The sequence below is a fragment of the Thermothelomyces heterothallicus genome (assembly GCF_042370625.1).
Source record: "Thermothelomyces heterothallicus CBS 202.75 unplaced genomic scaffold P884_scaffold_27, whole genome shotgun sequence".
Classification (NCBI taxonomy): Eukaryota; Fungi; Ascomycota; class Sordariomycetes; order Sordariales; family Chaetomiaceae; genus Thermothelomyces; species Thermothelomyces heterothallicus.
In genome coordinates, this window is record NW_027192588.1 from 417,381 (window position 1) to 445,088 (window position 27,708).

General features: G+C 54.1%; 6 protein-coding genes across 6 annotated transcripts; 1 reads left to right on the forward strand and 5 right to left on the reverse strand.

Moving 5' to 3' along the window:
- Positions 1-7,386: 7,386 nt before the first annotated feature.
- P884DRAFT_314765 (polyketide synthase) lies at positions 7,387-16,403 on the reverse strand (the record flags this gene model as incomplete). Its single annotated transcript, XM_069445249.1, has 12 exons — positions 7,387-8,887; positions 8,978-12,655; positions 12,738-13,707; positions 13,821-13,971; positions 14,075-14,687; positions 14,765-14,850; positions 14,929-14,999; positions 15,071-15,161; positions 15,234-15,575; positions 15,671-15,940; positions 15,996-16,140; positions 16,221-16,403. The coding sequence occupies 12 exons, from the start codon at positions 16,401-16,403 to the stop codon at positions 7,706-7,708; spliced, it is 7,782 nt and encodes a 2,593-aa protein (XP_069294613.1). The 3' UTR covers positions 7,387-7,705.
- Positions 16,404-16,919: 516 nt separating this feature from the next.
- Positions 16,920-17,708, reverse strand: P884DRAFT_294443 (uncharacterized protein; the record flags this gene model as incomplete). The annotated part of the gene is made up of 5 exons (XM_069444280.1): positions 17,556-17,708; positions 17,396-17,514; positions 17,299-17,354; positions 17,094-17,200; positions 16,920-16,931 (listed from the first exon to the last, which is right to left on the reverse strand). Exons 1-5 carry the CDS (start codon positions 17,598-17,600, stop codon positions 16,920-16,922), a joined length of 339 nt encoding a protein of 112 aa, XP_069294614.1. The 5' UTR covers positions 17,601-17,708.
- A 1,421-nt stretch (positions 17,709-19,129) lies between these two features.
- On the reverse strand, positions 19,130-20,933 carry P884DRAFT_314774 (uncharacterized protein; the record flags this gene model as incomplete). Its single annotated transcript, XM_069445250.1, has 4 exons — positions 19,130-20,135; positions 20,227-20,621; positions 20,719-20,826; positions 20,916-20,933. 4 exons carry the CDS (start codon positions 20,931-20,933, stop codon positions 19,589-19,591), a joined length of 1,068 nt encoding a protein of 355 aa, XP_069294615.1. The 3' UTR covers positions 19,130-19,588.
- Positions 20,934-23,020: 2,087 nt separating this feature from the next.
- On the forward strand, positions 23,021-25,062 carry P884DRAFT_249972 (acyltransferase). The gene has a single exon (XM_069440625.1). It carries the CDS (start codon positions 23,451-23,453, stop codon positions 24,897-24,899), a length of 1,449 nt encoding a protein of 482 aa, XP_069294616.1. The 5' UTR covers positions 23,021-23,450; the 3' UTR covers positions 24,900-25,062.
- Positions 25,063-25,071: 9 nt separating this feature from the next.
- P884DRAFT_263773 (uncharacterized protein) lies at positions 25,072-25,628 on the reverse strand. Its single transcript, XM_069441787.1, has one exon. The coding sequence runs from the start codon at positions 25,581-25,583 to the stop codon at positions 25,128-25,130; it is 456 nt and encodes a 151-aa protein (XP_069294617.1). The 5' UTR covers positions 25,584-25,628; the 3' UTR covers positions 25,072-25,127.
- A 1,178-nt stretch (positions 25,629-26,806) lies between these two features.
- Positions 26,807-27,110, reverse strand: P884DRAFT_314783 (uncharacterized protein; the record flags this gene model as incomplete). Its single annotated transcript, XM_069445251.1, has 1 exon — positions 26,807-27,110. The coding sequence occupies exon 1, from the start codon at positions 27,095-27,097 to the stop codon at positions 26,807-26,809; it is 291 nt and encodes a 96-aa protein (XP_069294618.1). The 5' UTR covers positions 27,098-27,110.
- Between the last annotated feature and the right edge of the window lie 598 nt (positions 27,111-27,708).

The following is a 27,708-nucleotide window of genomic DNA, read 5'->3' on the forward strand; positions in this document are numbered from 1 at the left end:
CCCTCCTATAGTTTAATATCTTAGGGGCTTTCGATACTATTAACTATACCTAGCTACTAGCTACCCTATAGAGCTAGGGCTTCCCAAAGTAGTTAGTGGTCTAGGTTAAGGAGTAGCTATAGGATAGGGTAGCTATCCTTTACTTCGATAGCTAGGAAATAGAGGATATAGTAGTAAGGGCCAGGGTCCCCTAGGGATTACCCCTCTCCCCTATATTATTTATCCTCTATATAGCCTCCCTCTACTAGGCTATTCACTAGGCTAGCCCTATGGTTAGTTTGGTAGGCTTTGCTAATAATACTAACCTTCTAGCCTTTAGGAGGGCCAAGGAGGCCTATAATAGTTAGCTATAGAGGGCTTAGAAGGCCTACCTATAGTAGGTAAGGACCTAGGATATAGCCTTTGCCCCGGAAAAGTACGAACTTATCTACTTTAACAGGGGCTAGAAATAATAGTCGTGACCGCTAGAGCTCCTATAACCTAGAGGGGGTACTACCACTATAGCCCTTTCAAAGTTAGCTAGATTCCTAGAGGTCTAGCTAGACTAGAGGCTATAATAAGGCCCCTACTATATAAAGGTAGCTAAGAAGCTAGAAACCTAGGAGTTTGCCCTAACTAGGCTTATTACGAAGACCTAGGGCCCTAGCCTACTATAGGCCTATAAGGTCTATACTAAGTATATCTATAACGCCCTAACTTATAGGGCCTCGAACTTCTATAAGCCTACCAAGCTAGGGGGTAAGCTAGAAGGCCCTGCTAGGGAACTATCGAAGGCCTAGTATAGAGCCCTTCGGGTAGTTACTAGGGCCTATAAGGCTACCCCTATCTGCTGCCTTGAAACGGAGGCCTAGGTACTACCCCTCGACCTTTATCTTAACAAGAGGCTAGCTAACTTCGAAGCTAAACTCGACTAGCTACTCCTATAGACTAGGGTAGGCCTAAGGGCCTCCCGGGTCCCTATAAGGGCTCTTATCTAATAGGCCTATAATAGGCTTAGCTAGAGGTTCTAGAAGAGAAGGACCAGGGCAAGGGGCTAGGAGCCGAAGCCTATAGCCCTAGAGGTAGTAAGGTCGATAGTCTAGTAGTAGGTCTAGAAGGGCTATAGAGGGGGTTAACCCCCCCTATAGACCTTATAAAGTAGACTATGGGCTATAGAACTAGCTATAGTAGCTAGTTAGAGCGACCGTTAGAAGGCTGACTAAGCTAGTAGGAGGATATAGTGTGTATTAGACAAGGACCCCCTGTGCCTAGTTTTTATAGGGGAAGGCCTATAAAGGCACCAGGGCCTAACGAAGGCCTAGAGCTCCCTACTAGTATAGGCCTATATAGGGGCTATTAGCCTCTGTGACTTCCTTTTTAAGGTTTAAGTCCTAGGGGTTAATATACCCTACTATGCCTATAGCCAAGGGAGGGAGACTATAGAGCATCTGGTTATCTAGTACCCGAACCTACTAAGAAGCCAAACGTGGGAATCCTAGGAAATATGGTTATAAAGGGACCTAGACCTCGTTTTATAGGGTATAGAGACCTGTAACTATCGTTTGGCAAGGAGGGTTCTATAGTGGCTAATAGACCTAGGGAGGCTCCTAGAATACCGCCTTGTAAGGAGGCTAGACTAGGAGGGAAGGCCTCTATAGGGCTATTCTAGCCACTTCTCCTTTTCTCTATAGTGTACTAGTTTTCTAGATTAGGTATTAAAGGCAGGATAGAGGTTTTTATCTAGCCTATTAGGTACGGTTTCCTTTGTATATAACTAGAGAGGCTCTAGTATGCTTATTAGCATAACGGTATAAGACTAATAATAATAGTAATAATAATAATATTATATAGAAGGCGTTATACTAGGATACTATTATAATGTTAAGCACTAAAGTAGAACTTCTAATGCTCTCCCTTATAATAAGAGAAGTTACAGTGCTTAAAAGGCTATTTATAGATATCGATCTTAAGCTTAGAGAATCCTAGAACATCTATTATAATAATTAGTAAACGATTAGACTAGTAATAGCTAAGAACAAACGTATTAATACTTAGTTATAGTATATAGATATCTATAATATATAGTTATACTAGGAAGCGGTAAAAGGAACATTTAAAGCTATATATCTACTAATTAATTAGATACTAGTAGATAGGCTTATAAAATGACTTAGCTAATAAGCTTTTAAGCGCTAGAGAGTACTCCTTAATCTTTAGGATATTAGTTATAGGCTTATATAACTAGGGGGTAGCAAATAAGTTAAATTCGAGAAAATAAACCAAGGTATATATATAAGTACCCGAGACACTATCTAGTACTCCGCCTAATACTCCTAAATATATCTAAGCAACCTTCTACTATTAGCTATCACTAGGATTAATAGCTTTACCCTTGCCTTTATCCTTACCAGGCAACGGCATAGCGCCTAACGTATTATTAGAAATGCTAATATAAGCCTTATAACCCTCCTTGATTTTACTTAACTAGTAGAAAATGTCATATATAGAGCAGACGATCTTTGTAAAACGCGCGAGTTTAGCCTTATTAAGCTCGTACTCCTCTATATTATCCTTAACTTGCTCGGAGGAAACACTAGCATATTTAAGGTTATTCTAGAGAACTATATATAACTTCTTAAGATCCTATATATAACTATTAGCACTTCTATCTTACCTATACATTAGGGGTAGAGGGCAGGATCTAGGGACTTATAGAAGCCTTAACACTATCTAGTAAAGCCTTTATCAAATCCTTTACTAATTTAATATAAGAAGTAGGACTATTTTAATTAGTATAAGTATTATAAGAGCTATTAGACATATAGGCAATTAACGTATATATCCTTACACTTATAGTAACCATAGGTATAATAGTAATAGTAGGAGCTAGCACCAGAATAATCGTGATATTCGCCAAAAGAACGTCCTATTAGAGCCAACTATATATACATTCTATAGGGCACCTTACGAAGCTCACCAGCTTTAATATTACTATATTTAGTTAGCCTAAATGATCTTAACACGACTAGTAGAGCGCTAGAAACTGTAACAAAGTCGCTATCAAATCAATCAAAAGGAACCAAACTACACGAATTCGCTTGAAAACGCCAGATCCGCTAGGATCGCTAAAACACTACGAAATCAACGATAGAACAAAGGAACACTCATAGTATAGAAGCTTTAGCACGCTTACACTTTTAAGGCGTTACGGGAGCAGGAGTCGACCTACTAGCTATTATAGTATTTGTAATAGGCATATCCGATAAGTTATCTATTAATTTAAGTATAAGAAGTATTATCTTATTATTATTATAATTAAAACTAGTAATACTATCGCTACTATAGTTACAATAGCTATATTTAAACTATAGCTTCAAAGGAATCGCTCTACTATACTTGACTCTTTTAGACTTCCGAATATAGAAGGTAGGCCCCCTAAAGGAGCTATCAAGGTAAGAGCGACAAAGGATATAACACTAGGAACAGTATTACTATAAAGCGTAGTTAAACGACTACCGTGTTCAACTAGGGGGTGTATTAGAAGCTATAGAGCTTCTAAGAGTATTAGCTATATACGTGCCATAGTGTATGAGGTGTCGTTACCAACGCATTGGCTAGTCCCTTTGTCTATAAATATCAGTCGTTTTGTCTCCTTTGTAGATAGTTTCAACAAGGCACTCTTTTCCTTCGTATAAGCCACCCACTGCAGACACTGCTTTCAACGCTCCCGGAAGCTCATCACTGCGTTCGGCAGTGTACCCACATCAACGGAGGGGAGAGATCACCGCTAGCCAGGCACTACAAGGTTCCCGGGGTCGCCCAGATGAAGAAGCCGTAGCGGCGCTCGTCGTGCGGCGAGCGCGCAACCTTGGGAATGAGCAGCCCCGCTGTTGTTGTCGAGCGGGGTTCGTGCAGCTTCCAATGGGCGATCTCACGGCGCTGGTGCTCGACGCATTGAAGAACCTTGGAGGGGTCGTAGGAGCTGTGCGAGTAGATTTCCCAGACGCACAGTATAGGTTCGTCCATTATCTCGCGGTTCAGGTAGTCCAACAGGCGCGCCAGGTCAGCATTGTCGGGGCTGGCGTCGACAGCCGCGTCGGTGCGTGCCAGGTACAGCTGGAAGCGAAAGACGTAGGGACGTCGTGCTTCTTCCGCTTCTTCTGGTGATTGTTACCGGGCCGGAGAAGACAACCGCTGCTTTGCGCGCGTCCCTAAGTTGCCCTGGTGATCACGGAACTGCTCGTATTCCCATACGATGCGCGTAAAGGTGGCACGCTATGATGTTGCCATCTTGTATGTGGAATTGCGAGAAACTCGTATTACTTAAGGCTTATGGATGGGTGTTGAGGCGTTGGTGAGGATCCCAAATATACCATGTCAACAGGGCGACTTGCACATGACATCGGATCGGAGAGGGTGCGGGATGAAATTTAAGCCGCCACAGGCAACGAGCAGTTTGTCATCAAGGATTCAAGCTGTACACGGGACATACTTGTAGGTCCTTGTGCTACCGTTTCGGCGCAGGGCTGGAGCAGCAGTACGTAGATGGTACAGTCACATCCAAAAAGTGATTAGCCGTTTTTAGAAGGTAGGACCTGACTTACATACTTCCTCCACCTCCTATACCGACAAAACCAGTTTTTCCTCTATACAATATACAATATAGGGTACAAACCGAAAACCAACCATAGAGAGCATTCTACTACAATAGTAGAAGTCATCAAAACGCTCTATCGGTTAGGTTATTTAGCCTCAAAGATTCGAGATGTTAACGGCCTCCCTAAGTCTACTATTATAGCTATCCTTCGTCGCGAACAACAGGCTACCGAACCTGGTTTTAAACCTAGAAAACGAACCGGCCGGCCAAGGAAGCTTAATTCCAGGGCTGAACGACGTCTTATTTGCCATATAATCTAGAACCCCTTCGAAACCCTAGCTTATATAAGCACCCCCTTAAAATCCGGCTACTAGCTTCACCCTAATACTATATAGGCATATCTTATAAAGAACGAATATTATACCTTCCGGCCACGTAAGAAGCTATACCTGACCCTAGCCTATAAGAAAAGCCGGCTCCAATTCGCACGTAGGATATAACATTTAAAGCTAGAAGATGTAGCTTATATTTGCTTCTCTGACGAAGCTACGTTTAAGCTTGGCATTGATACAATACCTCCCTAGGTACGAAGAAAGACTGGTATAGTATACGAGAGCAAGAATCTAAAGCCGAGCTTTAAATCTGGGAGGTCCTTGCTTAGTGTTTAGGGGGCTATTTCCTTGAAGAATAAGTCTAAGTTGGTTATCTTACCTAAGGGGACTCGGATAAACTCTGGCTAATATATCCGGCTTATCCTTAACAAATATACCTACCCATTTTACAAAGAAGTCTTTAAAGCTCAAGGCTAGGCAGTTTGGCAGGAAGATGGGGCTACTTACCATACTTCAAAGGCTACTCAGAACCATAAGGCTACATTACGAATGGTTACTCTAGAGTGGCTAGCTCAGAGCCTAGATTTGAACCTTATTAAGAACCTCTGGCGTATTATGAAGATTCGGATTAGCTAGCGGCGCCATAGAATTCATAACCTTAGGCATATAGAAGAGGTCTTACACGAAGAGTGGAACAGATTGACACCCCAGGATTGGGAGAAGGTAGTCCTGTCATTTACGGATAGGTGCAAGGAATGTATTCGTAATAAGGGAGGAGCTATATACTACTGAATTTCCTATGTATCTAGGCTCTTTCTATACTTTCCAAGGAATCAGGAGACCTATTTTATATATTTAAATGCCTGGTATTGCCATTGCTGTATGTCTTGGAAGATAGTGGGGTAGTGTGTAAAAGACCTGCTAATCCGGATGTGGCTAATCACTTTTTGTATGTGACTGTACATACATATAATATAATACACGTCCGAGACAGTTCGGTCCTCCGTCTCCAGTACACTACTACACGGTACGATCGCGTATTGTAATGGATTGAGGGAGCATTCAATCACAATGGTGTGTTGAAGTATTGACCACGATTGGTAAGAACAAGATGAAATGAGCTGATCACCGAGACTACACCCCAAAGCTCAAACAAACAGAAACCCAGGAGTACGGATACGGATCGTATGGAAGACCCGTCAAGATGCAATTGCAAATTGCAGGGTTTCCTTTCACCCCAGGAGCTCCGCTAATTAGTTATGCCAAAACAATTGCACAGATCAATGTGACAAGTTCCAAAATCCAAAGCTTCCATCTCCAGCACAACAGCAACAGCTTGTGAATCATTTACATCGCTTTCCACTCTGACGATCACTCACAGAAATTAACCCATCTTCAATAATGATATTATGATACTTTAGGTGCTTAGCGGTTCATTCGTCAGAGGCCCAGGGGCCCGAGATTGTTGTTTCCCCACATCATTTACCGACTCGAGGTCGTCACATCGCTGCCTGGGTTGCCCGGCAGCGGGATCTGCTGGAAGTTCGGGGCATGGGGCAGCGTCATCTGCGTCACGGTTGCCAAGCCGGCGCCCTGCATGTGGTTCTGTAGGAAGTTGCGCGCGGCATTGCTCGAACCGCTCGTGCCCTGCTGCACCGCGTTCTTCGCCTGCGCCAGCCACGCGGCGACACGCTCCTCGACCTTGGCCAGGTGGTTGTCGATCCAATAGCACCACAGCGTGCGCAGGACGCCGGCGGCACCGAGCAGGAGCAGAACCTCGCGGCGGTCAACGCTATCCTGGGCCTGACGAGCTCGAGCGCTTTGGCCGACTTCCCGACACAGACGCCGAGCGCGGACCTTGGAGGCGCGCCCGCCGCAACCAACAGCCGTGCCGACAACGGGCACGAACAATGGTGGTCGTGGCCGCGGCGGGAACCGAAACGGGAACGGGAACGGAAACGGAAACGCGAACGGGAGGACTCAGAATAATGGCAACGGCAGGAATGGCAACGGGAATGAGAATGGGAACGGGAACGGGTTAAACCGCGGCGGCAATGCCAACGGCAATGCAGCGGGCAATAACAACGCCGCCAACTGAGTTGCCAACGACGGCTGTTGGAATTGTGGTAGCGGAGGTAGTAGAACGAGCATCTAGCAGTGGCAGCAGCTCAATAGGAAGAGAAAGGTTTTGTGCCCGATGTTTCGGTGGTCAGCCGCAGTTTCTTTTCTCAGTTTTAAACAACATGTGACTGCGTTTGTAGAAATCGATTGTAACAGCTGAGGTTGGTTACTATTTGATCCGACCCGATCTCTGCAAGCTACTGCGCCAGAGTTCTTACCTGACACATCCTCGTGACATTCTTTTCTGTTTCCTTCGAGTCCAAGTTCCTTCAGAAGTTGCAACTTGCAGCGCCAAGCACGAATGGTTCGTGTACGGATACACTCAGTACCCGCTGAAGAAGGATTGACAGTACGATTCTAAATTCGGAACGGTCGGGAATGCCCGCTAAGACGGAGCGGTTTGGGTGCAAGTTTCCGGATCAGGGATCGTTCTTTCCATTCCAACTAGCAAAGGTCAAGCACCATCACCGTCCTTTCAGCTTTTGTCCCGGGGCTCAATCGGTGCACTCGTTGCTTTGTCAACGCTCTTGAATCACTGCTTCCCTGTTGGATGTTTGATGGAAATCTATTCCTGTCCACTTCCCGAGGTCGGCGTCGCTGTGGCCCATCGACTCAGAGTCCAGCAGTCTGCGCGCAATCCCAATTCAACACTGTCCCTAATCTAACACAGTCTATCCTACTTCAAAGTGCTCTTCGCAGCAACCGTCTCCGCAATCTTTGCTATGGGCACTCCTCCCATAATTTCAAAGACAGCCACGTTGGCACCGAACTCCTTTCCGAACCAATTCCGCAGCTCGACGGCCATAAGCGAGTCGACACCGTATGCTGACAGCGGCTTGGTCGGCTCTACATCTTCGGGTGCGATCAACATGGCGCGGGCGAGCTTGCTGGCCAAGGCCCGCCGCACAATCATCGAGCGCTCGCGCGACCCGACTGCCGCCTGGCGGAAGAGCACGCTGTCACCGGGCGCACTCGCATTGACGGAAGACGGGGAAGACTCCGCCGTAACGGAAGTCGAGTGGTGAGAAAAGGCGGCGAACAGCGGGCGTTCCAGCAGGGCAGGCACCGCACGCCCCTGAGCCAACAGATCGGCCGGTGTCCGCAGCCCGAAAAGAAGCTGCCCCGGCTGGGCGTGGAGTGGCATCGGAAGCGGGAGGGCCGGGTCCAGGGCTAGCGTTAGTACTGCGAGGAGCTCGCCGGCGTCGATAGGCTGCATGTCTTCGAGCCGCTGGCGCTGGCGTTGGTATGCGCTCGTCTCGGCGATGATGCCGATGTTCTTCATCCAGCCGATGTCTAGCGAGAGGCCGCGCTGGCCGTGGGCGAGGCGATGCCGGGCGAGTGCGTCCTGGAACGCGCAGCCGGCGGCGTAGTTGGCGCTGCCCATCTGCCCAACCACTCCGGCAAGGGAGGAGAGGAGGACGAAGAAGTCGAGGTCTTGCGGCAGGAGGCGGTGCAAGTTGTATGAACTTTGCACCTTGCTGCGCATGGTGAGATCCCACTGGGCGAAGGTCATGCTGTCCTGGAAGATGGCGTCCTGGAGGACCATGGCTGCGTTGATGCAGCCCCTGATCGGCGGCATGCCGCGGCGAGTGCACTCCTCGAGCATGCCTGCGAGGCTTGATTCGGAGGAGACGTCGCACTGCATTGCCACCACGTTGACACCCCTAGCTCCGAGATCAGCCAGCAGGTCGCGAGCAGCCTCCGACGTGGCCCCGGATCTGGACGCTATGATGATGTGCTTGGCTCCGCGGTCCGCCATCCATCGGACGATTGCCCGACCCAGGCCGCCGGATCCTCCCGCGATGAGGTACGACCCCCGCTGGTCGAACATCCAGTTCCGCTCTTCCTTTTCGTGGTACTATTGTCAAAGCGAAGATTAAGCTGGTTAGTAGCGTGTTCACAATGCACTGATGCCTGTGCAGAATAGCAAGACACGGAAAAGACTCACCGAAACCATGTCCTGATCTCTTGGGCGGATGACGACACACTCCCCCAGCGCCTCAGTAGTCTTGACATGCTTGACAGCCTCGTTGGCCTGAGACACGTCAAACACGCGGAGCTGCTGGGGCGGCTGGACATTGCACTGGTCCAAAAGCTCCATGACCCTCGCGGCGAGCCCAGCAACAGCATCGTGGCTCAAGTCGCTCAAGTGGGCAGCTGAAAGAGAGATATTCTTGGCGAACACCGACATGGGCAGTGCCGTGCCCGAGTCAAGGTTGGCACGGCCAGCCTCCACGAAGCAGCCGCCCCGTGCCAAGCACTCGCACGAAGCTAGCAGCGCGTCATCGCCGAGGAAGGCGTTATTGAAGACGACGTCAACACCTGCTCCTTGTGTTGCGGCTCTCACTCTAGATGCGAATGCCGCAGCCGGGCGGGCGAGAAAGATGTCTTCGGCTGGGAGACCCAAGGTGTCGAGCACAAACTGCTTCTCCTTGGGCGATGACGCAGTAGCAAGAACGCGGCTGGCACCGTGGGCTCTTGCCATACGCACAGCCATCTGTGCCGTGGCGCCGGCTGCGTGGTGGATCAACACCGTCATGCCCGGCCTCAGGCGTGCGACGTCGATGAGGGCGTGGTACGCGGTCATGGCCGGGACAAGGGAGGCTGCGCCGATTTCAAACGAGAGGTTGCCAGCAGGCGGCAGCTTGGTAACGGCCGTGTGGTGGGCGCGTGTGTACTTGCGCATCCCTTCGCCCGGTGGAAGCAGCATGCAGACGCGTTGGCCTGGCCGGAGGAGGGACTTGTCGACGTTGCGGCCCACCCGCGTGATGATGCCGGCGCAGCCGGTGCCAGATCGCGGCATTCGCTCGTCGGTTCCGAGGGAGTCGTCGTCCGAGATCCGGTTTGCGACTACGTTGTCAAGGCTGTCTTGACTGAGACTCCACGCTTTAGCTTCCATCTCGACCTCGTCGGGGCCGATCTCCGCCTCGGGGTCATGTGTGATATCCCGGACAAACGACAGGAGCTCGTCGTTACCAGAGGTGTGCATTGGGAGCTGCAATGCCGGGGCGTCTGCCCACGCAACCTTCTGGGTGTGCGGCTGTAAGAGGGATCGCAGGGCCTCGTTCCCAGCCACGTTCTCGACAGCCCGACCCGTCATCAGCAGACCGTCGCGCACGACATACTCGACTTCTTTAGATGCCACGCCCAACGGTGGCGAGGGCTCGAATGCGGCCCGGAATGCCTGGGCAATCAAATCCGCACACGTCGCGTCATTGCTGCAGTCCTCGATCGCCACACTCACCAACCGGCTGCTCGACTGCTCGGCCCGGATGGAGCGCAGAAAGCCCTGCACAGCACCGTAGTGGGCCGCCAGCGGATCGTCAGCCGCACTCGGTGCCGTCGCCCATAGCAGTCTCGGGGCGCCCTTGATGAGCTGTTGCAGACACGCGTAGCTTTGCTCCGAGAGATTGGCAAGCAGCGGTCTGTTGTGGACCTCGACGAGACAGATCACGACGTCGTCTTCTGTTAGACCCGTGAGTGCACGAGAGAGTTCGTCGCGGGCGAATGGGCAAACTGTGGGCGTCTGCCACCCGGAGCCGGGGCCGAGCAGGCCGCCCACGAGACCCGCGAGCTGCATTTGCCGGTCCGACGGCGTTTCATCCACGACGAGGACAACACGGCGCTTGGGCTTATCAGACTCTGACTCTGACACACCGTTCTGCATCTTGGCCGGCTCCCGCGCCGTGGACACAATGACGCTCATGATGTGGCACTCTTCGCTCTCGTAATCCCGCAGCAGCATGTCATTCCCGGAGAAGCCGTTGGCGCGGAGCAGCTTGTCCCACATGGGCTCGGTGATCGCCGCAGAGTGCGGTCGCCATTCCTCCTGGGCAACCCACCAACCGGGCACCAGGCCGGCCATGAAGTTGGTGGCCACATCGGCGGGGTTGATGACCTCGACCAGCACGAGACGGCCGCCGGGCTTCAGCGCGGTACGCACGTTGCGCAGGGTGGCCTCCAGGTACGGAGTGGCATGCAGCACGCTGGCGGCAATAATCATATCGTAGGAACCCGCCTCGAGGCCCTGAGTGTCGACCGGCCGATCCAGATCGAGCGCCTGGAAGGTCATGCGGCCCTGTTGGTGCAGATCCGGCCAGCGGTTGCGGGCCCGCTCAAAGAAGACGGGCGAGATGTCCGTGTACCTGTACTCGGCAAAGCTGGGCGCCCCCGTGCGGGCTTCGCGGGCCTGCAGCGCGTTCAGGACGTGGCCGGTCATGCCGCCCGTGCCGGCTCCGACTTCGAGGATGCGCATGGCCGGGTTCTCGTGGGATGCGAGTTCCAAGAATGCGGCAAGCCGCCCGTCGGCGCACAGGTTCAGGAACAGGTTGGCGTAGAACACGTTGGCCAGCTCCGACTCGAAAACAACCTGCAGCGGGTCCGCCTCTCCGGCCAGGATGCTGCCCAGCTGCCGCGCACACGCCGTGTACAGCTTCCACGCAGGAAGCACTTCCTCGACCTCGCGCAGACGTGTCTCCAGGTCGGCGTCGCTGATGGTCTCCCCTTCTTGCCTCCGCGCCGCGGGCAGGGTGGCCACGTGGTGTTCCATCCAATTGACGTGCCGGAGGAGGTGGTTCTTTGGTATCTTCGAGCGGTCCATGTGCTTGAGAGTGCGCACGGCGGCGAGGTCCAGAGCGGCACACAGCTTGGCGTGGCTGCTCACGATCGCCGTCTCGTCCCGCGCGGAGAAATGGGCGTGACACACGCGTGCCAGCTGCTCCGGCTCGAGCAGGCTCAGCTGTGGCTTCCATTCCATGCTGTACAGGAGCTTCTTCTCCTTGTTTCCTTTCTCCCCTTCTGCAGTCTTGGAGACGGGCGCTGTCACGGCCGTCTTGATGGTGCATAGGACGGTCCCATCCGCTGCGAGGGCTTGGAGAGTGCCAACTTCACCAAGGCGGTTAGGCCTGTCAGTGTCACGGATCGCACGACTGGAAGTGGCCAGCCACCTAAGTTCACCATTGCCGGGATGCTGCCAGCCCGTGGCCGAAAACCACGCCTTTTCCAGACGAACAGGGACGTTGGCGGCTGGCTGCTGGCCCGCACTGGCGCGCAGCACGTGGAAGGCTGTGTCGAGCAGGGCCGGGTGCACCAGGCTCTCGCTCCGGTATCTCTGTCTCGACAAGTCGACTTGCGCCACGGCAGTCTTCCGGCCGTCCCAGCGGATCTCCCGGAGCAGCTGAAACCAGTCTCCGTATTGCAGCCCGTGTTCCGACGCGTCACGGTAAAAGACTTCCGGGTCGAGGGGCAGCCTGCAACGTCTCTCGGCGTCAGCCTGGCGGGTCCGCGCGGCTTCATCGGCGACACGTTTGTGCTCTCCCTCGGCCCCTTCGCCTTGGTACTCCACTGTGATCCGGGCATGGAAGCACTCGGACCACTGCCCGCCGCGGGAGGAGTATGAGAAGATGGAGACATCGAAGCTGTTCTCCTTCTTCCTCGCCGGCTGCAGCTGCACTTGCGTCTCTATCCTGTCCTCCCACGCTTCCGGCACAATGATCGGGTTCAGGAAGTTGGCCTGTTCTAGCTGGTAACCCATCACTGTGCGGTCACCGTGAGCCGTCTGCTGCTGCACCGCCTCGATGGCCATGATGAGCATGCCGGCAGCTGGGTAAAGCACCGTGTCGCTGATCTAATTAGAATCCGTCCGTTAGTACTACGCACATCGCACGGCGAGTCACATATGCACACATGTGCACCTCTGTTACACATACTTTATGGTGTCCCAGCCAAGGCGAGGACTCAACGCTGAGGAAATTCCTCCACCTTGGCGCCAACGGGTTCCAGTCTGACGCGCGCATTCCCAGTATCTCGCCCTGAACCGTCCCTCGCAGCCTGAAGTCCCGGCTAAGACGCGACTCGGCCCAGTAGCGATGGGAATGGTCGAATGGGTACGCGGGACAGTCGACGAGGGGCCGGGGAGCCAACTTGGCTTTCTCGTGGTTGACTGAGGGTATGGACACGGCGTGCCCCAAGGAAAAGAGCTGGCCGACGAGCTCCAGCATGGTCTCGGTTGCTGGACGGGACCGGTCCAAGACACCGGCATACCGGATCTGCTGCTCCTTGCCCACCGTGTCTCGTGCGGGGCGGCGCAGTGCTGGGTGTGGGCCGACCTCGACTAAGTCCGTGATGCTTGAATCGAATTTGTCGAGAAGTGCGCGCACTGCGTCGGAGAAGCGGACCGTCGACACCATATTGCTGACCCAGTACTGTGGCTTGGCCAATTCGGTCGGCCGGACCTCCTTCCCAGTGACCGAGGACATCATTATGATCCCACCGGAGACTTTCGGGGCCGCAGCCCCATCGAGATGTCCCATCAATGTCAGATACTCGCCTGCAATGGCAAGCATGGATGGCGAGTGGTAAGCAACCCCAGTCCGAAGCTTTTGTGCGAAGATGCCGTCCCTGTCGGCTTGCGCCTTGATCGCGTCGATGGCTGCCTCCGGGCCCGACAAGGTACAGTTGAGCGGGCTGTTGACGCAGGCGACGCATACCGATGACAGCGCATTTGCCGTTGACAACTCGGTCTTGGAGAGGTAATCTGGAACCTGGGCCTCTGAGAGGTTTACGGATATCATGGCCTGAGGGGTACAGGCGCTTGCGGCGCGCAACTTTCCGGCCAGCAGTCCGCGGAAGAAGGCAACTTTGCAGGCCGATGGCAGAGATAAGGCGCCAATGGCATAGCTGTGTAGATGTGGGAAAGCAGTCAGCTAGTTCCGCCCGTAGACACGCCGATGACCTCAAGGGTACACATGGCACACAGGAGTTTCAGGGGCTCAAGGCTAGTTAGTACTCACGCGGCCGCAACTTCCCCGGAGGAGTGACCGACGACAGCCTTAGGGCTGACGCCAAAGCTCCTCAGCAACTCGACAAGCGCCACCTGTACCGCCGTGGTCAACGGTTGGCTGTATTCAGGCTTATCAATGTTCTCGGAGCTACGCAGCTCGTCTGTCATCGCAAGTTATTAGTCCACAGTCTCGGAGCTCAACGCCGACTACTGGTACTGCTAGTGTCAAGTAAAGCAATGTTTCCTTCGGGTCTCTTCTCTTACCGAACAATGACCATTCCGCGCCCAAGCCGCGATATATGCCGTCGACCTGCTCCAGCGTCCGGCGGAAGACGGAATACCGGCAAAGATCATAACCCATATGCGCGTACTGTGCGCCCTGTCCGGTGAAGACCCATGCCAGGCCGACCTCAGCCGAACTCCGGGTGGCTTTGCTGGGCCGTGTCAGGCTCGTCGTCTCTGCGCCATCGTTAACAATGGAAAAGGCCCTCCACAGCATGCGGCTCCGGCGTGCTGCCAGGGTGAAGGCCAGTCTGTCGAGCTGGCTGGGGTCACCAGCGACCCTGTCCTCGTAATAGGACTCGTATGCCTGGATCATGCGGTTGAGTGCCCCCTCGTCAGCGGCGCTCCACACCAGAAGTTTCGGTAACCTGGTGGCTTCTCCGTTTACTCCGTTGACAGTGCGCGCCTTCACATCTGTGTTGTTGGAGACGAGAGGATCGGAAACAGTGCAATGATTCCCATGGAGGCCCCTTTCCTGCATGTAGTGCAATGCGTCGTCCAGGATGGCGTGGGAGTTGGATCCTCCAAAACCAAACGAGTTGACCGATATCCGACGAAGCCCCGGGCTTGGCCACACTGTGTCTTCCAAGGGGACCTGGTAGTGGTGATGCAGTCAGCCCATCGAAGCCTGGATGCATGAAGATAAAAAGGAAGAATCAAGTAATTACATACCATGATGTGGTGCATGTCAGCGTCAATGTCTGGGTTGAGCTTCTCGAGGAGCGGCTGCCCAGGGATGATTCCCTTTTCGAGAATCACTACGGGATAAAGGTCAGCCTACCGTCGCCCGAGGTACCTTGTTAGAGCTTAGAGATAGCTTGTAAAGAGGCACTTACGAATGGCCTTCACAATGCTGGCCAAGGCGCTGGCGCCTTCTAGATGTCCGACGTTTGCTTTCACGGACCCGCTGCAGAGCTATTAGCTGGGGAAGAACAGGGAAACATGCACGGAAATTGGGGATGAATGCTGAAGACTCACACAAGCATGGGCTCTTCCGCTGAGCGGAAGTCTCGGAACACCCGGCCAATGGCTCGGACCTCGATGGGATCACCGACTCGAGTTCCCGTCCCTGTGTTGATTCCTCTCTATTAGCCAGGGACCGAAAGCAAACAGTTGACAGGAGACGAGGCATTTTATTCACCATGGGCTTCGACGTAGCGCGTCTGATCAAACGGCAGAGCGGCTCGCGTGTAGACATGCCGTATCAAGTCCTCTTGAGCCTGGGCACTAGGCTGCGTGAGCACGGGCGTGTTGCCGTCTTGATTTGAGCCAACAGCCCGGATGACGGCGCGGACCACGTCGCCGTCTCTTACGGCTGCGGTCACCGGTTTGAGCACCAAAGCAACGAATCCCTCGCCCCTGGCGTACCCGTTGGCGTGGTGGTCAAAACTATGGCATACGCCGTCCGGAGACAGAAAGCCGCCGTTCGACAGGACCTGGAATACGCCGGGGTCGAGGAGCGGTTCGCCCCGGTTACGAGCGCCTTCGGCCAAGATTGATTAGTACCATTCAGCATGGGCATGCAGCGAAGAGACAAAAGCCAGAAGACCGGGGGGGGGGGGGGGGGGGGCCTTACACACGAAGAATCTCCTGCTTGCAGATTCTTACAAGCCATATCTACTGCAGACAGCGCGCTGGAGCAAGCCGTGTTCACATGGATACTGGGACCGCGCAGGTCGAAATACCAGCTGACACGATTCGGAATGACGCACGCAACAGTGCTGCCCGTCACCGCTGTTCTCTCCGTGTTGTCCGGGTCCATGGCCGTCATCCTTGCGTAGTCCTCCAGCATCGAGGCCGAAAACACGGCAGTGCGGGAGCCTCTGAGGGCCTCTGCCGGCATTCCAGCTAAGGTCCAGTATCAGTGATCTAGTTCTGGTGATGATTCAAAGCTCACCCTCACCGTTCTCAAAAGCCCGATATGAGGTTTCCAGGGTCCAGCGCTGCATCGGATCCATGGCCGCGGCCTCCTTGGCCGTGAGCGAGAAGAAGGGAGCATCAAAAGCGGCCAAGTCCTCATTGATAAAATGCCCGCCTTTGCCATGGAACTGCAGTCGCGATGTTAGCACTTTTTGGGGGCTCCGGGATATGAAAAGCGAACCCCGTTGGGGGGGGGGGGGGTTCTCACTTTGAATGCATCGGCGTTGATGCGGGATGCCGGCCAGTCCGTTCTCAGATTGCGTCGCTTCTGCAGCACGTCCCAGAAGGAGAAATCGTCATTCACATCCTGGGGCAGTCTAAAAGCGTAGCCCACGATGGCGATGTCGTCTGGCTGGTCTCCCACTCTGTCGCTGTACTTTGCTGCATCCATCTTGAAGAGGCTTGGTTTATTAGGGGTTCTTAGTTGGAGAGTACTAGTAATTACTAGTAATTAGTACAAACAGAGCAAAGTACGAGTCCGCGCGGCGAGGTGCAGTCTTCTCCAACCCCTTCCTACTTTATTAAGCTTCTTGCTTACCGCAACTACCTAGTACGGTGTAGCATGATCTCGACATAACTTAGTGCACTCCATACACTAGATCCTCGCCCGTTGTCACCTTCCAACATTCGTTCCCCGATAGACTTTACCCTGTCCGCGGTCTCGGAGCCCTTCCTCGCTGTAATTGGATGACGCGGGCGGTCGGACACTCGCTTCCGCCGTCCCGGTCCCAGTCTGGCCCCCAGCATATCGATTCTGTCGTAATCGGGCTCTTGGTACCTGCAGATCCTCTCCTTTTCTGTAGGCCTATGTGGGCCATCGATCGATCGAGGGTTCTGTGTGCCATTTTCCCCTGGCCTTGTTGGTCTGTGTTCCGGACATTTGTCACTAGTACATACGTAATTACTACTAGGTCCGTACCTGTGTTTACCAGGTATGTATTAGAACAGAGCTTCCCTTGTTTGGGGTCCTAGCCTCTGCGTCGTCTCTGTCAAGTAACGAGTCACGAGCCCTGCAGTAATGGAGTAAAAAAGTCCGCGGCCAAGTGTTACATTAGTGTACTGAGCTCGCAAAATCACTCACCGACACAGGGGCGTCGCGGGGGAATGCGGCACAATAGGTTCCAAGCGAGCCGGGGTTCTGTTCCTTCCAGAGACCATCATCCCCGGCCATCCACTTGGGCCACAGACCTGTTCACCTGATCAATCTTGCAATGTCTGGCGGTGGAGAAGCTTGAGTTTCATATGATTCCATAACTACCTACGTACTCCGTATTGCACACACATACTTCGTACACACACACGGACGTAAATACCCAACGTGGGTTTTTGCGGCAGGCCCCGCCTACACCGCTGTCCTCATTCACATCGCTACCGCTACCTTACTTGGTCATCGACTTCCTCGAGCCTCCGGCCATGATCTGCCTATATTTGTCCTTGTACTTCGCCTTGTAGAATCTTATATCCTCCCGCGCCTTTTCACAGAGCAAGCCTGAGTTGAAAAGCTGTGATTTAATTAGTACAAAGCTCAACTGCCACCTCGCACTCCCTCCCCAGTCTTTGCGTATTCCACAACGTTCAGTGTGCACATGGCGAAAGTCGGAGTAGGTTCTAATGCCGGAACGGGTGAGCAGGAAGATGGTTAGATGACCGGGCCGAGAGCTTAGAACTTACTGGTAGGATTGTATAAGGAAGATCGAACGAGTCCGGCTGAATGAGCTTGCACGGAAGAGCTTTGCTTTGATTATAGGGATGTTGGCGTCGGTCTATGAGCTACGTTACTACTAATTAATACGGATTATAGTTTCTGTCTCTCTTCCCCGTCTCACTCAGGCACGAAGACTCCAGTATATCTGGAGCAAGCTCTTCCTTCGGCCATCTATGTTTCCATTCCCATCTCGCGGCCCAAACAGTGACCCTGAACCATCTGACTGGAGAGTGGAGACTATCGTACTGATAACATCAGGCATTGTCATGAAGGTCAGTTGGCAAGTGGTTTCGAACTATCAGGTTTGTGACCATACAGTTGTTCCCACGAGTCTGCGGCTAGGCGCGGATTAGGGACGACTGCTCGTTACCTCATCGAGTTGAGATTAATTACCTAGTAGCTAGTAGCCAAATAACTACTGTTGATTTCCCACCAAAATGGAAATGGACTAACGGCTTGGAGCTTCGCGCCCATGGACCTGGACTTTGACTTTCTATATTGCACCCACTGTCCACACCCCTGGAACGGGTTTGGGTTATCCCTAGGCCGTTAGTCCACTTTTATGTTGAAAAAGTAGATCTGCGTGATCTGGTAGCGCAGAGTTCAGAATCCCATCACTGATTTTAGTGGCTTATGTCTAAAATCAAAATCAGAAACCCTATGAGATCCTGGGATCCTTAATTAGTCACGTTTCCCGTGCCACAATAAGCGGAACCTTAAAAGTTAATAAAACCTCCACTTTCGAATAGACGAACATCCAACAATACGGATACCGGAACCGCAGTGTTTGACATAAAGTCCCTGCGCGGCTGTGCCACGGTCTAGCTAATAACCGTTCGGTTTATGAAGCCCTCTCACATACAGCTCACTTCTCCATAGCTTGGCTCCCTCATCTTGTATAGTATATACTCGCCGAGACACACATTCTCCACCATGCTCTCGAAACTCCAAGGTGGCTCAGACCCGCAAAGCAGTAACTATCTGATTGGTCGGCTAAAAGTAGCGTCGCCGGGACCCGGGCGGGCAGCCTTTACCGTTAACGTTATGAACCATGACGGTCTGCTGCAGGACAGAGATAGATAGGCAGTCATCTCTGACCTGGCTCACCGAAGCCTGCATCTCCTGCTGTGTACCTTCGCAAAGCAGGCCTCTTTGGGCATTTTCGCTCGATTGAACTGTGTAATTATGCTATAAGGTAGGTGGTATCCGTAAGATTGGGAGGACGAGCTGCAACTGCCGACCACAGTACCTACAAGTATTCGTACTCCGGCAGATTGGTGCGATCCTTCGTAGACACGATGAGCAGTCCTGGCTGTCGATCAGAACTCACAGAAGGTTTTGGGCCCCTGGAACCCCTCCTTCTCCCCCCCTGCCGCGCTGAAGCAGGGATGGCACCCCGCCTCGCTTCTTTCGGTTCCTCGCTTCTTTCGAGTGGCACCACCGTAACGTGATGGGAATCTGAGAAGTCAGCATCGCGACGGTCTTGGGTACGGCGGGGCTCGAGGAGAACCAGTTCCCGTTGATCAGTTATCTTGGATCATGTCATTATACACAGCAAGTCTTCAGCCATATCCGGTATCGCTGACAAATGAATATAAGCTACAGTACTTTTTACCAGCCCAGGGAGCTCTGTCTTTCTGTCCCCTTCCATAACGCCGGGAGCCAGGTAATTCGAGCCGATCGAATAAACAGGGAGATTAACGTTAGTGTACTGTACAAGACGAGACGACAAACCGACAAACAGGTGCCTTGTTGGTGAGTTGGGACAATACACTAGGGCCCTGTCGTGTCTCCATTTTTGAGCGCCGCGCCAAGGTTGACAAGCAGGTCGGCCCACCGACACGCGGCGTCTTCCTGGGTCCGTTCCTGTCTCACCGGTAGCCACCCCACGGCGCCTTCTGCTGGTTGTACATGTTCATGTCCGGGTTGCTACCTCCGTCGCTCGTCGAACGCTGGTCCTCGGTGACCATGATGTGCGTTGTGCGGGTGATGGCGGCGGCACCACGGGGGCCGGCTAGCTTGCCGCCCTGCTGGTCCTCGCGCAGGTGCTCCGTCGATTCGGACTTGAGATCCTTCATCGCCATGCCGTCCTCCTCCAGCTTGTAGTACGAGTCCTGTGCAGAGCTGCTCGTCACCTTGGGCCCCCGGCTTCGACTCCCGGACTTGCCCCCCGTGTGGTAGCCAGCCTGTGCCGAGTTGGCCGTCGGGCCCGTCGACATGCCCAGAGCCTTCTTCATCTTGCGGAGGACGCCGGTCTGTTGTAGGATCTTGGGCAAGCAAGGGATGCAGACGATGAAGAAACCGCAGGCCATCTCGGCCGTGGCCCAGAACACCAAGGGACCGAGTGCGTAGATGGCATCCTGCGCCTCGCCGTATGCAATGGTTGTCGCGAGACGGAAAGCGGCCGAAACGCAGGCCCTGGTTGCATGGAAGAAGAAAAGCAGTGATTAGCAACCCAGCGGGCAGCACCGAGCAAAGTGCCAAGGGTATACAGTGGGGTGGTACTCACAGCACACCAAGACCAAAAATCACCGAAACACCCATCCTCTTCCTCCAAGACATCTTTAGCGTCCAGATGACACGCTGCGGCAGCAAGAAGATGGCAACGTCGGACACGAGCTGGATGGTGGCCGAGGACACCTGCAGGTGATATAACTTGAAGCACTTGGCGTTCGGAATCGTGAAGTCCCAGATGGCCTGGTGCGGGATGCACTGGAGGTTCAGGGCGATGATGGTCGCAACGGCGGCGCCGATCTGCACGAAGCTGATCACCACGCAGCCCCACCAGAAGGCATTCTTGGTCGACGAGCCGTGCGGGACGAACATGCGGCACCAATCGATCAAAATGGCCACCTTGAGCAGTGGCAGGACAAAGGAGTAGCAGACGCCGAAGACGAGGACGTGCTGTTGTGGCCGTCAAGCTGTCAGTGATCTGTCTTCCGCCTCTCTCTCTCTCCGTCTCTCTCTCCGTCTCTCTCTCGTTTCCCACGCTCTCACTTACATAACTCGTGGGGATGAGATCTCGCAGGCGGATATCCCATTGGTGCACAAAATACCCCGGAGTGTCGACGAACGCAAACGTGGAGTTTACTGCGCCACAGAAGGCACCCTAAGGACGACGGGAAAAAAAAGGTAAAAATTGTCAGAATGACCACTGCCGGAATAGCAAACTCCAAGAAACACAGTTGTTGAACGAACATATGCGAGTATGACCATGACTGCATCAAATGTCTTGCGTTAGCTAAGGTGAACTTTTCCATTTTGTGCCGGCTGCATGAGTGGCAAAAGAGTAGATCGCATACCATCCTCGGGAGAGACCTTTCTCAAAAGGTAGAACCGGCCGTAGAGTCGCAGGAGCAGTGAGACCGTGGCGATCGCGACGGTGGCGCCGAGCACGCCCTGGGCGAGCCCGTTCTGGTTGGGCGGGTTGTCGAAGTTCGGGACGACGCCGTCTGGTGGCGCGAGGGCCGGTCCGTCGAGATCCATGGCGGCGGCTTAGGTTTGTGTGTGTGTGTGCGCGCTTGGTGTTGCTGGTACAGCCCGTCCTGCGGAGATGCAAACACTAATTACACGGCCAACTTCAACACCTGGGATCTCTGTGATAAAGGGCAGCGCCCATCGGCAGTCTGAGGCGAGAACCAGTTTCAAGAGAGTAGATGCGAAGGCTAGTCGAGAATGATCTATAACTATATCCAAAGTCTGAGAAAAAGTAGAGTAAAATTTGCATGTTCCCAACAAAGCACCCTCGGAGCTGCCCACCCCCCCCCCTCCTTAATTCTTCATGATATGTACTGTACGGATTACAGTTCGTACATGCAATCTTTCATGACGTTGCATCACAACAGATAACTGCCTGTCCTGCGACGGGGAGTGGTCTAGGCGAGCCAGGGGGGGAAATCCTTCAACGAAGAGCTTCACTTTTGGAGAAACGATCAACGCACCTACCATCCCCTTGGATATGCAAGGAATGCTTCGTCTCCAAACAAACAAGCCAGTTACACAGTAGTTAACTAAGGTTTCTGAATGTCCGGGGCTCCCAATCACGCAATGAGGTACGAAGCGGACAATCTAACCCTGGTTTGTCTGGGAGATACCGATAGTTACCTCAAGTAAGATAAGGAAAACGGGCCTTCTTGGGCTGATGCTGACGAAACTTCTAGTGTGCCGTAGCTCTAACGTTAATACTGCTGAGACTGTGTTGAATTATGGATTATCCGCTTTAACTGTACAATACAGTAAGGGACTGGTTTAGAAGCGGTTGAGAGCCATGTTTTCGTTTTCGGTTCGTTGCCGCGTCGCCGTCGAGGTGGTCGGTCGGGGCATGCCCCGCAAAAGACAGTAGGATCACGAGTGGGCACGAGTAGGTTGCGCGGAAGGCTCCGATTGGAGGGTCGGCTAGTAAATGTCGAACGACGACAACGGATGGCTGGGAACAGCCCGGAGCTGACGGTGCGGGAATAAGTTCCCGAGTACGGATTACTTGTTGGCTCGGCGCTTCCACAGGGCTTTCGAGCAGTCCTACATAAGGTAGATGCACCCAGAAACAGGTGAACGGGTATAAGGAGTACATAGTAGCTCAACACGAGATGATAAAGAACACAGCAATTGCAGGAAAATTCAATTGATCTACGAGACTTCCTGGTGAAGAAGCTGGCTCTTCGGTGTGATGCTGCTTGATGAATGAATTGCTGCTGACCCTGGGCTTAAAGACGGGCACTACTTGTAGCGAAGAGATGACAGGCACAGGTCCACCGTCCCACCCTGTCTGGAGCTTATGTGGAGCCTGCCCCCGCCTCGAACCCTCGACGCTTTCACTGCACGACTGGACAACATGATAACTACTATGTAGGCAGTCGAGGCAGTGGAGGTGAGCTGCGAGCAGACCGACTCACCAAGTCTCTGAAGCGGCAACTCACCAGTGACTCTATCTTAATAAGTGCACCAGGTGTATGTACATAGACCGGACTGTCGTGTCAGCAGCAGGAGGATGGCGTACACGGCACGAACTACACAGTAACGTTATGTACTTACAACTTCATGGAGCGCCTCTGGCCAGGCAGTCAGATGAAATGGAATAGGGACTTTCGGACTCTCACGGGCCGCTGAGTCCCGACTGCTCCTCGCCAGTCACAAGCATGCCAAGAAGGAGAAATACTACCTCCCATTCCTCACGTGCCAGACTCTGCCAGCGACCGCCGACGCCGACCCTCGCGGCATAATTTTAGGGGTTTGTGGCATTGTGCGGTGGCCGATTTAATAGCCTATCAGCCACTTGTTGTCCTTCCTCCCCTGCACGACCTGCACTACTGCACTGCAGTGGACGGTAGTGTAGTATTTCTCCTTCTTCGCGCAATCCTATGGTAACGCTGGGGTCTATGCCCGCGACGCCAATGCACGGGATGGTGCGGTTTTTGCCTGCGCTGATGGCAGCTCGACAGGGGGATTTCCAGGGACACAGCCCCCTCGGCTTTGCTTTTCGAAGCCCCGCTGATCCCCCCCTTCCAAATTCATGCGATTGCGGAGGAGGTGACGGAGGAGATGAGGAGCGCCGATGAGAGCGAACATCTTATTGATGAAGGGACAGGGAGCACCGGGAGTTCATCAAGAGTTCACCAGCGAGAAGCTTAAACGTTATCTCCCAGACGCCCCATCACCCAAGTGACGGTGTGACCCCCAAGCACAGCACCGCATCTCATCAACAAGGAACACATCGATACCCGATTTCGTTGAACCATGCCCCGCGCCGACGTCTATGAGCTCCGGCCATTTGGCTGGGAGAACGACCCGGAGGAGGAGCGGTTCAAGGTGACGACGCTCGACTATCTGACAGCGTGCACATACAACAACTACGCCCTCTTTTTCCGACTCGATGACGCGGATAAGGAGAAGGCGGCAGCCACCCTGAAGGAGGGACTCGAGCGGACGCTCAGCCAGGCTCGTCACTACGTCGGCACCATCGAGAAGGATCCCGGGGGCGGCCACTCGTTCGTCAAGAAGAAGGACAGCACGGTGCGCTTCATCGTGCAGTGGCTGGATGCGCCCGAGGATGCCGCCAAGTACCCGTCCATCGAAGACATCGAGCGGACCAACTACAGCGCGGTGACGCTGGGCGACCTCGACACCTGGAGCGTGCCGCCGATGACGTACGGCGAGAAGGCCGAGGCGCATCCCGACAACCGGCCCGTCGTGTCGGCGTTCAAGGCCAACTTTGTGCGCGGCGGGCTCGTCTTCAACATGCACCATCACCATTACGCCAACGACGTGATGGGCTGGGCCGGCTTCACGCACCAGCTGGCCGAGAACTGCCGCGCCGCGCTCACCAAGACGGCCTTCCCGGCCTGGGACCCTGCCTGTCTCGACCTCTCGCGCCTTACCAAGAAGGAGGTGCCGGAGGAGGTCAAGGTAGACGGCCCGCCGCCGGCCGAACGCCATCCTGACCACAAGGTCGGCCAGTCGCTGCTCTTCCACCTGCCCAAGAGCAAGGCGGCCGAGCTCAAGAAGCTGGCCGCACCTGACGACGGCTCGTGGATTTCCACGTACGACGCCTTCTCGGCCTTCATCTGGCGCACGCTGACGCGCCTGCGCGTCCCCGTCTTCAAGCCGGACCCGGCGTCGCACCTCTTCTGGGCCGAGGCCGTCGACATGCGCCGGCGCATGCACAGCCCCAAGGTGCACCCGCGCATCCAGCACAACGTCATGTATGCGGCCCTGTCCAACACGGCGCCCGTGCCGCAGCCCACCGTGGACGACATCCTCCACGCGCCCCTGTCGAAGCTCGCCTCGTACATCCGGCAGATGACCAACAGCGTGACGCAAGAGAACCTGGACAAGACGCTCGACGCCGTGGCCATGGTGCGCGACAAGACCAGCCTCAACATCCGCATCGATTCGCACCCGCCCATGTCCATCCTGCAGACCGACCACCGCGACGCCAACATTGTCTCGGCCGACTTTGGCTTTGCCAAGCCCCTGACGTACCGCCACCTGCTGGACCGCGTTACCGAGGGTGTCATCATCATCTACCCGAGCCGCAACAACAGCCCGGATTCCGACGAGGGCCCGGAGTTCTCCATCGCCTACGAGAAGCGTCTCGCTCAGGACCTCATCAACGACGCCGAGTTCAAGAAATACTTCGAGTACAGGGGCATCGACGCCGAGGACGCCGGCAAGGTGGGTGCATAATAACTTGTTCAGTTGGATTGGGATGTTGTGGAGATCTGAGAGAGTTGCCGTGTAGATAAGGACGCTATGAGTTGATGAATTTGACGATACTTTTTTTTTTTAAATACCTCCTCTCTTCTCCTTTCTCATCCCATGACAACATGGACCGTGCCTATGATACTGCCACTCCCCCCCCCCCCCGGTGCTACCTGCATCCCGCTAAGGAAGACCTAACGCAAGCCACCATTTCTACACGACGTGGTGGTAAATCCTCTGCATGAACAAATCCTTACAGAACCAATCCCCGCCCCGGCGCACCCACGTCTCGTAGTAATGCCCCCCGCCCGTCTCACGCGGCCCCGTCCCTTTCCCCTTGGGTGCATCGTGGTAGATGACCGTGAACACGGCCTTGACCTCGTCCGGCCCGACCAGCTCGAACTCCCCGGGGCCGACGAGGTGGATGACCTGCAGGCTGGCGAGGGCCGCCTCAAAGAAGGCCACCCACGACTCGCGCGACGTCCACTCGTACGGGACGGCCCCGTCCGGCGTGGTGATCACTTTGCCGTCCTCGTCGACGAACTTGAAGGTCGCGTCCGGCACGAAGATGGTGTCGAACTTGCTCCACTGCTTGGTGTCGGCGAAACGGGTGTACTGCGCCTTTTTGTGGCGGATGCGCTCCGCGACCTCGGGCGGGGGAGATGCCATTGTCCGTTGCTTGCTTTAAGAGCGGATGAGGAGTTCTGGTTCGGGTGATTGTGGAGTGGGGGTGTCGGTGGAGAGTAAGTACATACTAGTAGTAGGAGTAATAGGAGAAGGCTGGCCGTTTAAAGTGCCGGTGGTTCAAATCACGGGGGTCTCGACGGTTTACTGTGTATTACTACTAATTAGTACCTCTAACTAATGAGGGCGGGATGTGGATGCATTGAGGGGTAGGTGGAATACCCTATACCACTTCGGCAGCTTGGCGGCAGTCGAGGGGCCCGCGCAGCATGCCTAAGACGGGTCCCTTCCCTTCAAGGTCCGTTCCTCTTTCAAGGTCTTAGTGGCCATCGGCAATGCACTCAAGCATGCCGGACTGTCGAAAGCAAAAGCGACGCCGCAATTTCCCGCCAGCAATTGCACCTTAAGTATGGGTATTCTGACACGGACCTATCACCGAGCCCGGCAACCGCGTGTATGATAAGAGAGCTCCACGCCGTGGAGGCATCGCTCAGTGCATGTTGCATAGAGCTGATGCGCGGAGAGACAGCATGGGACGGGAAAGTGGGAAGATACCTGGGTCCCGTGAAGACTGAACAACAACGACGGGATGAGTTCGGAACCCTTCTCCTGGTCACTCTGTGCTGGGCATGCTAAGTTGCAACAAGCCCCCGAACTTTGACACCCACAGCGGGAACGAAGCACATGGCTACTACCTCAGTGTCCTATAGCAGATGTGTGTTTTCAGTCTTTGTTAAGTGGGACTATCGGGACTGGGAGTTATAAACAATCTTTGACCTCAATCCCAATCTTCCTCCAGTCCCGCTCCGAGGGGAGGGAGTTCATACTCAGAACTTGAAGTTAGTGTAGCTTCCAATCAAGCCAAGGAGCATGCCATTGCCTGGAGTTCAGGGTGGGAATAGGGGCAAGATGGGCTCGGTATATTGCCTGCCTGCCAGCGGACGTGTGCCCGCGGCTCACATACCCCTGAGGGCTCTAGACCTCTATACTTATAGCAGTCGTGGTAGATGGCTCGGTGGAATGTTTTCCAACGTTGTACTTCAGACACTACCAAACAAATTCCTTCATGAGTGAGCAGCCACGCAGTATCACAGCTAACAGCAGCGGACCAAACCATGGACTGCTGAAAGGAAAGTCAAGCCTCTACTGAAGGATTAGCGGATGGAGTGGACACGGGCTGAAGTAAAGTAAAACCACAAGGATATGACTCACGAAGCAGCATACAGCAAGAACGAGGCCGTGTCTCGGGCTGGGCCTGCCGGGTAGGAGCGGAGAGCATCGCAGTCATCGGTGCCACATTCACGGGACCGGCCGTAACCGAGCATCATAAAAATGCCCCCAAATATCGCCAAGAGGATTCCGATAATGTCGGCGAAGGACGTGCATCCGAGCTCGGCACGACCAGGGGCCGACACGTTGGTGAACATCAGCGTGAGGACCCTGGTCAAGATACCGAGGTTGAAGACAAGCAGAATGAGATCCTGCGTTCTTGTTAGCATTCCTCAAGCCGGTCGGGACGCGGGGTAAAGCGGCGGCCACCGGCCAACCCGCCAACTTGCGTACCACCACATAACCAGCAACCAAGTGCACGCCGAATCTTGCACTGCAGTAGATCAAGTAGCCTAGGCTGATAAGGAGAAGCACTGCCGAGGCCGCGCGCAGGACCAATTGAGCCCAAAGAGATCCTGACCTGGGAATGTGAGACATGAGCCACCGCATTGCATGCAAGAAGATTGCGTTGGGTAAACAGGACGAGGGGAGCCAAACGGTGAGGACGTGTGGTGGCGGATTGGGAGACAATGAGGTGCCGTGGGGTGTGGAGAGGGGCTCGAAGCGACCACCTGTTGGCTGCCTTATCTTATGACGGGACAATAACAGTTGGTACTAATTTTATATCTGGTTGGAACTCGCGTCCCAGCATGCGGCGTCCCGGTCGGATACAGCCTGAACTCGGATCAAGCGCTCGGCCGGCCGTCACGGGGCAACGGCGCTGCGTCCTTGAGCCTCGGTGAGCAAGGATGCAGTACGACTGTGATCAGAGAGCCGAAACTAACTGGCTTCATTGAACCAGCTAAGTGGATGTCCGCCCTGGTTGATGCATTCCCTTCGG